Genomic DNA, 14,415 nt, shown 5'->3' on the forward strand with positions numbered 1-14,415 from the left:
TTTTCAGATGGACCTGGGGTCTAGATTCTATGTTTGGTGATTGAATTATAAGCAGCCTACCAGACGATAGGTTGGCGCTTTCTCATCTTATATTTTAATCTAAGCAATGCTCAAAAACTGACAATTTGGTATCTAATATATATTATCTGCAGTGCCGTAGCAACTGGGGGGGGGGCAAGGGGGGCTATGCCCCCAATAATTTTTTAAAAAATGGTTATTTTGCAAAATGCAAAGTTTTTCCTTTTTAATTTGTCATAATTGTCATATAAGTGCATGTTTTGAGTGCATTTTCAAGCAATCTAGAGCTGAAATTTTCAAAATTTCCCCCCTCCGGACAAACCCGTCGGCCCTTGTGGTGTCACTAAACTTCAGCCCCCCTAATATAAAAATGCTTCCTACGGCACTGATCTGTAAAAATTCTTTAATCCTGTTGCCTTTACTTTAAAGATAAAAAATCTGTCTGGCAAGGGATTTGCACCCTGAATTACAAAACCTTAATAATCTGGCATGAACCTTCAGTACTTAGCTTATCTCTTATTTCTTAGGGCATTTTATTCTATATAGCAATAAGCTAAAGTTGCTGCTGTATTTGTTTGATTGTTTGAAAAGGATTTTCGAAAAGATTTGATGTGTCATTGGCTTAGGGGTCACCTAAAATATTTGGCAACCAGGGGTTACCTAAATCTTAGGGGTCAACTGAATTCTTAGGGGGCACCTAAAACCTGCTGCCAAGCCATGATTAAATATATACGCTAGAATCGCTGGTGGGCTAGAAAACACAGGAAGAGTGAGTCCAAATATAAAGCAAGTGGTTGAAAATAAATGACCTTAGAAAATAGACTAGGCTGCAAATGCTAAAGACTACACGTAAGTATCAGATACTAAATCGCCTGTGTTGGTTAAGTTTGTGACTCAAGGTTTGTGAATTGAATTAGCTTAGAGATTTGGCTAACGCCCTATCAAAATAAAAATTCCAGCATTTATCAGCAAAGCTTTCCTCTTTGTCAATTCGTTTGATACTTTGGCAAGTTGTTGAAGGATTTTGCGGCCCCTCATGTGCAAGGTGCCAGTTAGACGAGATGTTTCCTCAATATGTCATGTGCGACCAAATTACCATTACCTTTAATTTTAACCTTTTTACGTTTGTCCGTTTGTCTGTTACCATTTTTTCTCAGGGCTGGCCCATTATATTTTTCTGATTTTTTGCATAGTGATGCAAAATGACAGTACCCAAAAAGTGACCAAGTCTGGTTTTTGGAAAAAAAATGTTGGGCAAAGTTGCAAAAACTGCCTAAAAATGGGGTTTTTTGGACTGAAATTGCTTCTTTTGTTTTTTCTGATTTTTTACATAAAGATAAAGGGCAAGGTTCTCTAAAAAGTGGCTGAAACCGTGTTTTCTGGAATTTTTTTTTGACTGTAAAAATCGGATTTTCCTATTTGGGGAAATTCCCTTTCGTCATTTTTAGGGAAAATGAGAATTTCTCCGATTGACTTGGTATTTTTTTTTCTGATGTTTTGCACAATGATGTAAATGGTATGTATTGTTTAAAATCTGATGGAGCCTGATTTTTGAAATAAAAGATTTTTGGGCAAATTTGGGACAAAAACTGCCTACAAAAGTGTTTTTTTGCTTTGTTTGATTTTTTACACAGTAATGCGAAATTTTGTAATCCTTGAAAATGTAAGACTTCAAGATTTTCAAAAGGAAAAGGGCCAAATTTTGGATTTGTGGAAGATTTATCTTTAAAGAGCTATAGTTATCTTTACATCAGTGTTGCAACTTTTTCGTCTGTAGACGGATATCCGTCCAGTTGAGATACAAATATATCATTTCTGTCTTGCCGGTAAGAGGGTTTTTGGTTCAAATGACCATCTAATCCTAAGGCTTCCGTCCATATTCACAAAACCTAGTTGCAACATGTTACATACATGAAAGAAAGGATTGTTTTTGTTTGTGCCCAAAACTTAGCCTTTAAAACATTTGAAAGCCAGTGTGAAACAAGCTTCATCTTGTTTTTCAAGCCTATGTATCTTTATGCTATGATGTTATTATTTCTTTTTCGTTTCGTTTCATTTTCATCTTCATTCAGAATGTTTCCGACTATCTTCCTCAGGTATTGCTTGCTTCTTCTTCATTGCTTGTTTCTTCTTCATTGTTTATCATCATTTTTTATTTTTAAATATCCTATTCCACTCATTTCATTTTTTATTCTTAAAGATCTTATTCCACTCCTTATTATCTTTTTAACATAAGTGCAAAATCAACAACATTTCATTTGAATTATATATACCCTTTTTTGTCTGCGCTGCAGAATACATTGAGACAGGCTATAAGATTTTTTTCTCTTTTTGGATGCCTCACATGTTTTTTCCACCTCTTTTTCTTCATCAAAACATTCTAAAGTATTCTTATGGGGAGCAGAATTTTGTAAGACTGAGAAATTATTTTGCTAGCACCCCCTGAAAAGGGGAGGGGTTGAGAAATTTACTGAATTCAAAAGAAAGGGGGGGGGCTTGTAAAAAAATTTCAAATAAAAGGGGTGGCTTGGGCAATTAGAATTTTTTAGGGAGGCTTGGAAGGTTTGGGAATTGGAAAAACCCACTCATTCTGTTTCTACAATTATTGATGGAGTTGTTTTTATTTTACATATTTTCAATAGGATCAGTTACACATATTCGACTTTTCATATTTATTGTATCTGTTGTGTTAAAAAGTTATTCCTGCAATCAGATTCATTCTTAATTTTGATAACCTTTTGAATATACTTAGAGATTGTAAGAGTTTTTGTGTAAAATATCAAAAAAGAGGGGCTGGCACAGGGGGTCGAATTAAAGAAGTGGGTTGAGGAATTTTCATTCTCAAGAGAGGTAAAAGATGGGGTGCCATTTTTAAGGGGGACTTGATACCCCTCTGTCTACTATGTTTGCATCGTAAGATCTAGCTCATTCATGGGAAAGGTTTTAAAACTATAGAAACACATTTTGAGTTGTTATCTTTTTTTAAGAAGAGCTCTTTTCAGACATCGTAAGATCAAGAATATGAAGGTGTGTTTGTAAAATGGATTTCAACATAATGATATCAATTAGATCACTTTAATGAGAAATTGCCTGCCTCTCTTTCACATGGATAATAATTATTTTTTTGTCCTCTGTGTACCTCTTGAGTTGGCAATGATCAAAACAAATAGATTTCTATTTAAAATGTAACCATGGCTTTTATCATTTACGTTTGATTGGGTCACTTTAAAAAATCATAGTATGATTGCAGGCTTTATGCAGCATTAGTCTGCTAAATCTGAAATGTTTTCTAAGATGATTCTTTAATTTGTTTTTGTTACTTTCTCTTGAGTTGGATTATCCCAGTCCTATTTGTTTAATGGAATTTCAGAAGTGTTATAGTAAATCCACTAAAGATTGGTATATATCTGTAGTTCACTTTTAACGCAACACATGTTTGTAGTAGGTTGTATGTAGTGAGTTCTTTGTGGTAAAGCTACTACATACATTCATTCTGGTCTATGTTTTTAAAAAAATTACATTACGTAGTAACTACGTCATTAAAGATTACATTTATTCAGCATAATTTTATGACGTAGCTTCAAAATCATGTGGTATTACTAACTACAATTTTTTATAATATTTTGATAACATTTATTACGAATCAATGGAAAACCCATAACTTTTTTTAAAGGAGTTTTCCTTGTGTTGTCTGTCGTGTATCCTTTCTTTTATGATTGACTTTTGTCATTTATCTTGACTTTTTTTATTGCAGATGGTAGAAGATAAATCTGCTAGAGTTTAATTTTAAATCTCTCTGCTTGACATTGGATATCAACTACTTTTTATCTATTTCATAAAATACCTTCAACTTTTTCTCTCTCTAAATTAGATTGCTTCTCAATGAGGAAATTACTCGATAATTTGTCTTTTAATTGCATATGTACAGTAGCAGACAAGATTGCTCAAGTTTGCATATTATAACAGATAGAGGTAGGGTAGATAGATCATTTAAAAAAGACACTTCACTTGAAATTTGTGTTATAAATAATTGAACGATTTATTTTATTCTTTTTTAACACTTTCAGGAGCTTTTTGGTCTGTTATTGTAATTAGATTTTTATTGTTTTATCACATACTTGTTTTTTTGTTTTCTTTCACCTGCAAAGGCTGGAACTTGGGGCTAGCTGTTTTTATAAGGCTCTTTCTGATTTGCATGTCAGTAATTTCTCATTATGCATGTTTTTCTTTCAGGAAATTATATACCTTGAAAAAGACTTCAAAAAACTTATTTTGAGTTATTTGACAGTTATTTGGAAATCTTGTTGAGTATTTTTTTCCAATTAGATCTAGAATGTCCTTCACATGAGAAGGACAGCCCAAATGTTACCAAGAAGTATAATGAACTTTCACTGTACGAAGGAATGTACTGCTTTAGTTAGATATAATTAGTGGATAAAAAGAATTCATCTTTGGTTTTCTCTTGAAAACACTCAAACCTAAATGGAAAGATTTCGTTTCTCGTGATATTGAAGAACACCATTTTCAAGTGCAGGATCCGTCGATTCGTTACCATTTTCAATGTTTTTACATAAAATTATATTCCTGTTGACCTCAAATAATTTTTTTATTATCTGGAAAATTAACCAAGTTTATACAAATACATGAGAAATTTGAATGTCCCAGGCAACATTTGCATTCAAATGTGATTTTTATTTGAAATTCATGTCTAAAACCAACATCAAAATAAATTCTTAATCAAATGTTGAAATACAGATTGAACCATTGAATATGAATTTTTCAAAGAATCAGAAAGAATACATACATTGGATCATGAATCTGAGTTTGCAAATCTAATTCATTTCTATTGATTGAAGGCTTTATTTTCATACAACTTGTACCTTGAATATTGAACCGTCTGCCTGCTTTTGGGATATGTTTGACAGTTTTGAAGAAACATCTTATGCATAAAATGTAATTTTTGCAAAGCATATTATGGTTTACATAAGTCTACAGTCTATCCTAGGTTGATCAAAGGGGACAGTTTATTAAAATTCTTATTTACTAAAAACAGTGAAAATGAAGATTCTGTGTTTGATAACTCAACTAATATTAATCATAATGGAAGAGTTTTGTTTTCGTTTCATATTTTTTTCATCTTGTCTGCCTGTCTGAAAACTGTGAAATTATTTCACTTTGTCTTATACTGTGAAATGAAAACTTTTTATTGAAGAACAGAAAAGAGAAATTTGTTGAATTCTTTATTATTTTTAAAACACTGACACACTGTCCAGCTCCAGATGAGGGTTTTTTATATACAAACTTTTTAAGGGAAGATTATATTATATGTGTAGAGTTTTATAGACTTGTTATAGTTCATCTTCAGTTTTGAATTGTAATCTTGTTTGTCCTCTCTCTTTCTTTTCTTGGGCCCTTCTGATCTTACATTTCAATTTCGTTCTATTGCTCACAAGGCTTCACAGATGTTATTATTTTCTTTTGGAATTTTTTCATTCTGGATAAAGTTACTGTTATCTGTTTTGTTGTTAATATTATTTCTAGCTTCAAGTGTAGAAAGGTCATTCAGCTTTTGATATTATAAGGTCTAGTGGAGAACTCTTTTCAGTTGGTCTACTCCTGCAATACTGACTCGAAGTTGGAGAGAACCAAAACATTGATTTTCAAGTGATGAAACTTTTCATTTTTGAATCTTTTACAATTGGGCTATATTGTCAGAATGTCTATCTGTCCGTGAGTCTGATTTATTTACAAAACTCTGGGGCAACCTGGAAAATGGTATAGTATGGGTTTGATGATCTGAGAATTACTTCTGCACGTAATTTGTCCGAAAGAAAAGCACAAAAGAAACTGCTATACATTCGGTCTGTCTCTGTGTACCATAATTATAACGTTTGTTGCTGTTTTCCATGTTTTTCAGTGAAAGTAAAAGAAGGATAACCATCCATGTCTGTTGCAAGTGAATATTAAAGATTGAACGATAAAAAAAAGAAATAAAAATGGGAGCAGATGATCCGTTAGAACCCTTTGTTGATATTATTCGAACACAAGATACGCAGAAGCGGATCAAGTTAGCAGCACAGATCAAACCAGTTTTAACATCTTTACACAATTATAAAGGTATTGCAGGAAACTACATTATTGATGGTTTGGTGGCTTGGATCAGTTCTGGAAACTTCAAGGTATATTTATTTTTCTCTTTAAAGCCTTATTAAGAGTCAAAAGCAACTAAGTATGATTTTGAATTATGATACAAATATAGCTTTTCTTTAAATCTACTTGTGTGAAAGGGACGCATACCCATTCGCATTGCAATCGAAATTCTATCAGATTTGACTTTCTTATCATTATCATCTGTCATTTCATAGGTTTCACAAATGGGTTTGGAGCTTGTTGGTATTTTAGCATACAACATGAACGTTAATTTTAAACCACAAGTACCCTCAGGTAATATTTTTGAACATTTTTTGTAGATTCGATTTTCTTTAACTTTGAATGTAGGTTTTGCGTTCGAAGAACAATGAAAAACTTTTTCTTGTGTGATTTTGCAACAAATTGCAAGTGTACTGCGATTGAATGGCCAAGCTCTTCAATTTTTTACTGCTTTTCTTTCATTGAAATTACTTTTGAATTTCAGTCATACCTCCAGTAGTCGATCGTCTTGGTGATGCCAAAAAGATTGTAAGTTTTTTATTGGATGTCAACCTTTATAATTTCTCAGATCTTCCTCATCCTAATAAACTAATAAAGCTTTAGACCACGTTCATCACACGCTACAGTTCTATTTTCATTCTATTGGTTAAATTCAATTTTTACGTCACTTCTAACCAATAGAATGGTTTCATTTCGTTTCGGAGCAAAAAAGAATTGTTATGTGCGAGCATGGTCTTAAAATATACACATTTTAGTTTAATTTTAAATTTGGCATATAATTATGATGATCATGATTGACTTGTTTTTTTGTAGGTTCGTGAGCAAGCCCTTGAATTATTGAGTATTTTGATGGACCCTGTCTCAAGCCCTCAGGTATCAACTTTATTTTCGTTAATACATTAAAGTAGGGTGTAAACTGGAACCATGAAAAAATACTTTTTTTGGATTTTCAAAATTGTCACAATTTTTTATCAAAATTTATCATATTGTTAGACTTCTTGCGCAATTTTTAGGTCCATACGTCAAAAATCCACTGTTTGCCCCAGGGGTATCTGATTCGCGGTAGTAGCAAAAAACGGCAAAAATGGCATTTTTTGTCCATTTTAAGACTATAAAAGGCCAGGAAATGGTCAAAATGGTTTCTAAATGGTGTCTTGTACTAATATTCAACACAAAAAGACAAAATAACCCCAGCGAGATCGCTCAATGTTTCAATTTCAGGCTAAAAAGGCCGATTTTCTCGGATTCTGGGTAGCAAAATGTATGAAAGCAGCATTTTTGAGGACCCACAACTTTTAAACTTTTTAAGGTACACACTTGAAATTTTCAGCAATGAAACACTTCAGAGAAAGCTCCAAGAAAAATCAAACTTGAGTTTTCAAATATTTCCTATAAATCCATAATGGCGCCCTAGAAATTGAGTTTTCATGCTAAATGCCAATATTTCAAGCTAAAACTTGGTTTTCTTGGGCTAAAATCTAAAAAATGATTTGAAATGGTGTTCTGAAATCTTTGAATCTTGGAAGTATTCTGAAAATACTCTGGGAGAACCAAAATGGTTTGGGTCAGAAATTTGCCTAAGTCTGCCATTATTGTATTGCATTTCCCACTAAAATGCGATTTTTAGAGTTAAAGTCTCATTTTCTCAGGCTAGAATCTCAAAAATGGTTTCAGATAGGGTCCTGAAATCTTTTGGTGTTGAAAGTATTCTGGAAATACTATGGGAAAACCAAAATGGTTTTGGTCAGAAATTTGCCAAAGTCTGCCATTATGGAATCGCATTTCCCACTAAAACGCAATATTTAGAGCTAAACTCTAATTTTCTCAGGCTAAAATCTCAAAAGTGGTTTCAAATAGGGTCCTGAAATCTTTTGGTGTTGAAAGTATTCTGGAAATACTCTGGGAAAACCAAAATGGTTTTGGTCAGAAATTTGCCAAAGTCTGCCATTATTGAATTGTATTTCATTCTAAACACAATGTTTTGAGTAAGCTTGAGTGTTCTTCCTAAAGAAATGAAATTCATAATGGCAGACTTTGGCATATATATGACCATTGTGAACCACTATGATTTTCCTTGAGTGTTCCCAGAATACTTTCAACACCAAAAGATTTCAGGACCCTATTTGAAACCATTTTTGAGATTTTAGCCTGAGAAAATTAGACTTTAACTCTTAAATATCACGTTTTAGTACGAAATGCAATACCATATTGGCAGACTTCGGCAAATTTCAAACCCAAACCATTTTGGCTCTCCCAGAGTATATCCAGAATACTTTCAACACCAAAAGATTTCAGGACCCTATTTGAAACCATTTTTGAGATTTTAGCCTGAGAAAATCAGACTTTAACTCTAAATATTGCGTTTTAGTGGGAAATGCAATACCATAATGGCAGACTTGGGCAAATTTCAAACCCAAACCATTTTGGTTCTCCCAGAGTATATCCAGAATACTTTCAACACCAAAAGATTTCAGGACCCTATTTGAAACCATTTTTGAGATTTTAGCCTGAGAAAATCAGACTTTAACTCTAAATATTGCGTTTTAGTGGGAAATGCAATACCATAATGGCAGACTTTGGCAAATTTCTGACCCAAACCATTTTAATTCTCGCAGAGTTTTTCCTGAATACTTTCAACACCCAAAGATTTCAGGACACCATTTGAAACCATTTTTGAGATTTTAGCCAGAGAAAACCAAGTTTTAGCTTGAAATGTTGGCATTTAGCATGAAAACTCAATTTCTAGGGCGCCATTATGGATTTATAGGAAATATTTGAAAACTCAAGTTTGATTTTTCCTGGAGCTTTCTCTGAAGTGTTTCATTGCTGAAAATTTCAAGTGTGTACCTTAAAAAGTTTAAAAGTTGTGGGTCCTCAAAAATGCTGCTTTCATGCATTTTGCTACCCAGAATCCGAGAAAATCGGCCTTTTTAGCCTAAAATTGAAACATTGAGCGATCTCGCTGGGGTTATTTTGTCTTTTTGTGTTGAATATTAGTACAAGACACCTTTTAGAAACCATTTTGACCATTTCCTGACCTTTAATAGTCTTAAAATGGACAAAAAATGCCATTTTTGCCGTTTTTTGCTACTACCGCGAATCAGATACCCCTGGGGCAAACAGTGGATTTTTGACTTATTGACCTCAGAATTGCGCAAAAAGTCTTACAATATAATAAATTTTGATAAATAATTGTGACAATTTTGAAACTCTAAAATTCAAAATTCAGTTTACACCCTACAAAGGTCGTTCATTCTTTGACCTTCCATGGTTTTCAATGTAATTAAATAGTCTGCAATTATGTGCAACTAGTTCCCAATTACTTTTTAAAAGACTTTTTTTAGGCAGACTACCATCTAACTACGATCTTTAGTGTATTCACATTATTAATCTTTTCATATTTTGTTTCAGTTTGTGTTTGACAATTTGAATCAATATTACAACCACAAAAATTGGAGAGTACGAGAAGTGCTCATGATCTGTTTAGCATCCACCATTCAAAGGTACACAGAACCAGATGAAATTAATCGACTCATAATAAATACTGATGATTTAGCAGTCAAGCTTTAAAGGGGAATGGTAATATCTGAAAATCCAAGGAGAAGGGTCAGAAATATTCCTCAAAAAGGAACCCTGTTTAGTTTAAGAATGTATACTTATCCATTTTTTTGTACTTTCAAAAGGAAAATTTGCCTGCTATGTAACCCATTCCTATTTTTGAGGCAGTTTAGCGCAGTATGTTTAATTACATTATTCTATAATCTTTACATTCCACTCGCCTTAACTTTGCCACCATTGCATTAGTAATGAAATACTGAATTCTGCAACGCAATATTTCATGTCACTCACTCCAGTAACTCGAATCTCCTTTCTTTAGATTCAGTGCAACAAGTCTACAGATCAGCAAAATCACACCTGAGCTAGTGAAATTATTACAGGATCCAACGGGTCAGGTTCGAGATACAGCCTTTACAACGGTCATCGAGATTTACAAACATGTGGGTGATCGATTTCGTCACGATCTTGCAAGAAGGAACATTCCCGAATCGAAGTAAGCTTGGTTCTTTATTTTGATAACTTTATGCACAGGAATTTCTACTGATTTTTATACTCAGCGATTGAGTATAATAAGTATATTATAAGGCGACTGCAATCTCAGCGGTAAGTAACTAGCTGAGCGTAGTGTGGAAACATCCTCCACATCGCCCGATGATGGGAGAAGAATCTCTCGAAACGTAGCCAAACGTAAATCTCGTGATCCAAGCCACGATAAACTTCCAATATGAATATCTCTGGGTCGATAAACGTAAACTTGTTTAGATTAGCTGAGCGTAGGCGCTCCACTTCAGCATTCGACCTCCTAGGTCTAGCCCGAATAGAAAAAGGGGATAGACTCCTTCAACCTAAGCTTCACTGGCAACTACCAGATGAAAACACTCACTATCATGGCTGATTCGCTTAATAGCACGACAAACAATAGTTGTAACAGTTTATGTTTCGACTTTAAGGCAGAATGGAAAATTTTTAAAAGTTGCACACTTTCAAAGTTTTCAGGATGTCATGTCCACAAATTTGGATGTTAAAAAGAAAAAATAATTAAAGTTTGTTTGAAATGCAATACCCTTTCCAAGTTTGTGCCAAAGCCATTAATAACACAGTAATGTTTGACATAGGTTAACCTATAATTTTTGGAAAGAATTGATTTTAATTTCAAATTGAATGTGGAAATCTCTTCGCTATATCGCAATCAAATAATTATTATTGAGAAAAAAGGAGGTCACATTTTTTTGCAGATTTAATGATACATTGATTAATAACAGGTCTCATTGTTTGAAAAAGGTACACACCCAACAGCTGTAAAGCAGGTCAGGAGATAAAATCATCGAGCTATTCAAAATTTGTCAAGGTCCACATGCTTGGTCTAAGTGTCTTTATGGATGTGATTTGACTTTTGAAGAATATTATTGTCAACAAATCTTTTCGTCAAGAGGTAGTTATCTGTATCAAGAGGCATATTATCAAGAGTTCCTGTTTTAATATCCTGCTTATTTGCCCTTTTGACTTAGAAGTGATATGAATGAGCTCGTGGATCAAATTACCCTCATGTTGTTAGAGACTGAAAGAGTTTATTTTGAGAAAGACAGTTACATTGATTTTCCTCATCATTGAGTTTTTGTCTCATTTTTTGATGGTCGTGACCGTGCTTCATCTTTCAGTTTAAAGGCCATTTGATTTTCCTCTTTATGTAGGAAAGAAATTCAATTTTTTATTTTGTATTAAGTCCTTAAAACTGTTTGCTACAGTCAGGTGAAAGTCTTGTTCTGCAATATATATAGTTAGTTGGTTGACCTGTTCCTAAAAATCTTGCTTTGGTGGCTCTTCTTTGTATCATTAAATCTTTTTTGTTTATATTCGTATATTTAAACCTTTATCGTGCACGAAGCTGAGACCTATTTGAAGTGCAGTTAATCTTTAAAAGACTTTACGAAAGCTTAACACCATCTGAGTAAGTCTTGGAGTGGCTATACGTTACCATAGAGTTTCTAAGGCATTTCGAAATCAAATAAAAGAAAAAAGACTAGACAAATAGATTCTAGATGTATGTCTGTATTTCAATTCTGATTTGTGAATACAATAATTGACCTCTATGGCTTAAACATTAAACATGTAAAACTGGTGTGGTTGTTTGGTATCTAAGGGATGGAGTGAATGGAGATGAATGCTGATCTCTGCTCTAAAAGGAAATATAATGATTACTTTATGTAACATTATCAGGTCCTTCTTGTCTATTCAACCCGTCAAATAATGAATTGAACTATAAGGACGACTTGATGTTTATTTGCGATGAGCAAATGTTTGGGTAGTACGAACACAACTTCCCATCACCCCTTTCGTTTCACAAAGCAAAAAAGAAACTCCTTGTCTCCTATATCCCGTTCTATGTGTTTCATTATTATCAAATGTCATGTTTGTTTTTTTTCATTTGGATGAGTGGTTAGTTTAGTTGGGTAGTTGTTAAGTTTATTTGGCGTACAGCTCGACAAAAAGTTCAGAGGGATTATGTTTTATGGTTTATTTTGTCTGCTTATGTGCTTGTGATACTCGCCTTTAGTACGATTAAACTTGGTGTATTTTGTTTTTGATGGATGATAAATTTGGAGTTGATGAGTTTTTTGCTTTTGAATAATTGTGACTCCTCAAGCGATTTCAAGTTATACCGTGTGAGACCAGTCCGATTTCCAAGTACTTTAAATCACTTGGGGAGTCGCAATTTTGATTCGGCTATCACTATTTCATTTTAAAATTTCATAACTATGTAATTCGGAGTTTCACGCAATAGTTATCCAGTCATCGAAAGTGAGCTCTAGTTTAGACGGCCGACTTTCTTCCCTGCCTATTCTAATTGTTAGAGTAGTCAGAAAGAGGGCATAAAGTTGGTAGTTAAAATCTTTGCTTGGAAAAGACTGAAAGAAGTCATTGTATTGACGTCAAAAGAGGGCAATGCATTGACTTTAGCCAGCCCACTTTAATTCACAATTAGAATAGGCAGGGCAAAAAGTGGGCCGTCTAAACTAGAGCTGAGCTACGTTTGAAAAATCGTTCAATTGAAGCATGGTCCTGCGTTGAAAAGTAAGATTGTCTTGTTTGTTATTCTATTTGAGTGTCAGTAATGGTATTACAAGGTACTGAAGATTTATTTGTGTACGAAGTTGATAAATGGAACTGATATAATATGGATAATCGTTTGTTTTTGTACGGTTTTATGAGGAGGATTTATACGCGATGTTGTTGGATTACTGCCAAAGCTCATTGCAAAAATGTAACAGTTATCGTAAATAGTTGGTTATTTGTTGCTGTATAAAGATGGTTGATGGTTCAGTTTTGCATAAATTGATTTCAGCATTGGGAATGAAATGTTTATTTCGGTTTTGCTTTGCATTGATGTAGCTTTTGATTAATGGCAGACTTCTATTATTCGAATCTTTCCATCATTTATAGAAATTCTCAGTTATGCTTTCATTATAAAAGAATCCACATAGAGTACGCTCTTTGTTTCGAATCTCTGACATTTACTCGAGTGATTCGTTTACAGTTGAAAAGATATTTGCAAGTGGAACACATATCTCATTTTCTTGAGAGCTTTGATTTCACCATCAAATAAAACTTTAAAACGGGCAAGCCTTTAAGATAAACCGTCAATCAGAAGTTTTCAAAAATGAATCTGAAAACAGCAGCTGTCAATAACTAAATTGAGTTTCCAACATCCAAAAGTCAGAAATGCAGACGACTTTCTTCAAGTGTCAACCATCGAATAGAAATGTTTTGATGTTTTATTATGACACGAAGTGTATATTATCACCTGCTTAAATTTCGTGTGCTGAACTCTAGTTACTCGTCACCTATTCGAGACTTTTTAAGAACTATGATTGTCTTAAGAATATTCATGTTACTGTCAATTGTTTTGTAGACTCTTTTTGGCTCCAGTCTTAGAAAACAAGGCCCGGTTTTGATTTAAGGGAGATATATGTTTGAGGGGCATAAATATCTATCTTCTTCTGTTCAGTTGGTTGTCTTTATTAAAGACCGTGAATCCCTAACTTTGACCACCGCCTCTTTGCTTATGACAAAAGATTCATAGTGTTATAAATCGTCTCTTTAATATTTCACAATAAAAGTGTAGAAAAAACGAAAGGGGTTTTAAATTTAAAAGCGTTTAGTGATACTACTATTTTCTTCGTTTGGTGAATTTATGATTTTGAAACCTTTTCGTCCACCACTTTAGTTAATGCTGCAATTTCTTTTACTTTCGCAGAGGCATTGATTTGAAAGTGTGATTTTGACTTTCGTCCAATATTGTTTATTTTGGAGAAGTACATGAACAAGTCTTCGCGTTGTGATTTACGTTATACTTCTTACGAATCTTCTTCCTCGTTTAATTTCAATTTTTCGAATTATAAGGGTTACTTATAGGATTTTTCTTTTCGTTTGCAGCTGAAAGTCGTTACAATTTTAATACGACAACATGTACTTGATGCGTGATAGTTATTGAGTGAAAGTCTTTGTATACTTTGTCTTTTATCGTGACAGTTCAAGCATTTTTCTGTTTACGTTGGAGTGGTTTCACTGTATAACTTGGCTCGCGTTTCCCTTGGATGTCGCTAAGCTTTTTTTCTTCCTAGTTCTATACGCGGCTATATCGAATCAAGAGTTTGAAATCTGATTAAGATTTTATTAGATTTCTCTGAT

The 14,415-nt window shown here is 33.5% G+C and overlaps 1 protein-coding gene across 1 annotated transcript in view; it reads left to right on the forward strand.

The window, feature by feature from the left end:
• Positions 1–5,933: 5,933 nt before the first annotated feature.
• Positions 5,934–14,415, forward strand: part of LOC136808584 (CLIP-associating protein 1-like) — a 43,030-nt gene continuing 34,548 nt past the window's right edge. The window contains exons 1-6 of the mRNA XM_067065114.1: positions 5,934–6,197; positions 6,384–6,462; positions 6,653–6,696; positions 6,982–7,041; positions 9,580–9,671; positions 10,046–10,219. Of these exons, the coding sequence (XP_066921215.1) occupies positions 6,015–6,197; positions 6,384–6,462; positions 6,653–6,696; positions 6,982–7,041; positions 9,580–9,671; positions 10,046–10,219 (632 nt within the window). The 5' untranslated portion in view covers positions 5,934–6,014. The remainder of the gene's footprint in view (positions 6,198–6,383; positions 6,463–6,652; positions 6,697–6,981; positions 7,042–9,579; positions 9,672–10,045; positions 10,220–14,415) is intronic.

The sequence above is a fragment of the Clytia hemisphaerica genome, unplaced genomic scaffold (genome assembly GCF_902728285.1).
Source record: "Clytia hemisphaerica strain Z4C2 unplaced genomic scaffold, Clytia hemisphaerica genome assembly, whole genome shotgun sequence".
Taxonomy (NCBI): Eukaryota; Metazoa; Cnidaria; class Hydrozoa; order Leptothecata; family Clytiidae; genus Clytia; species Clytia hemisphaerica.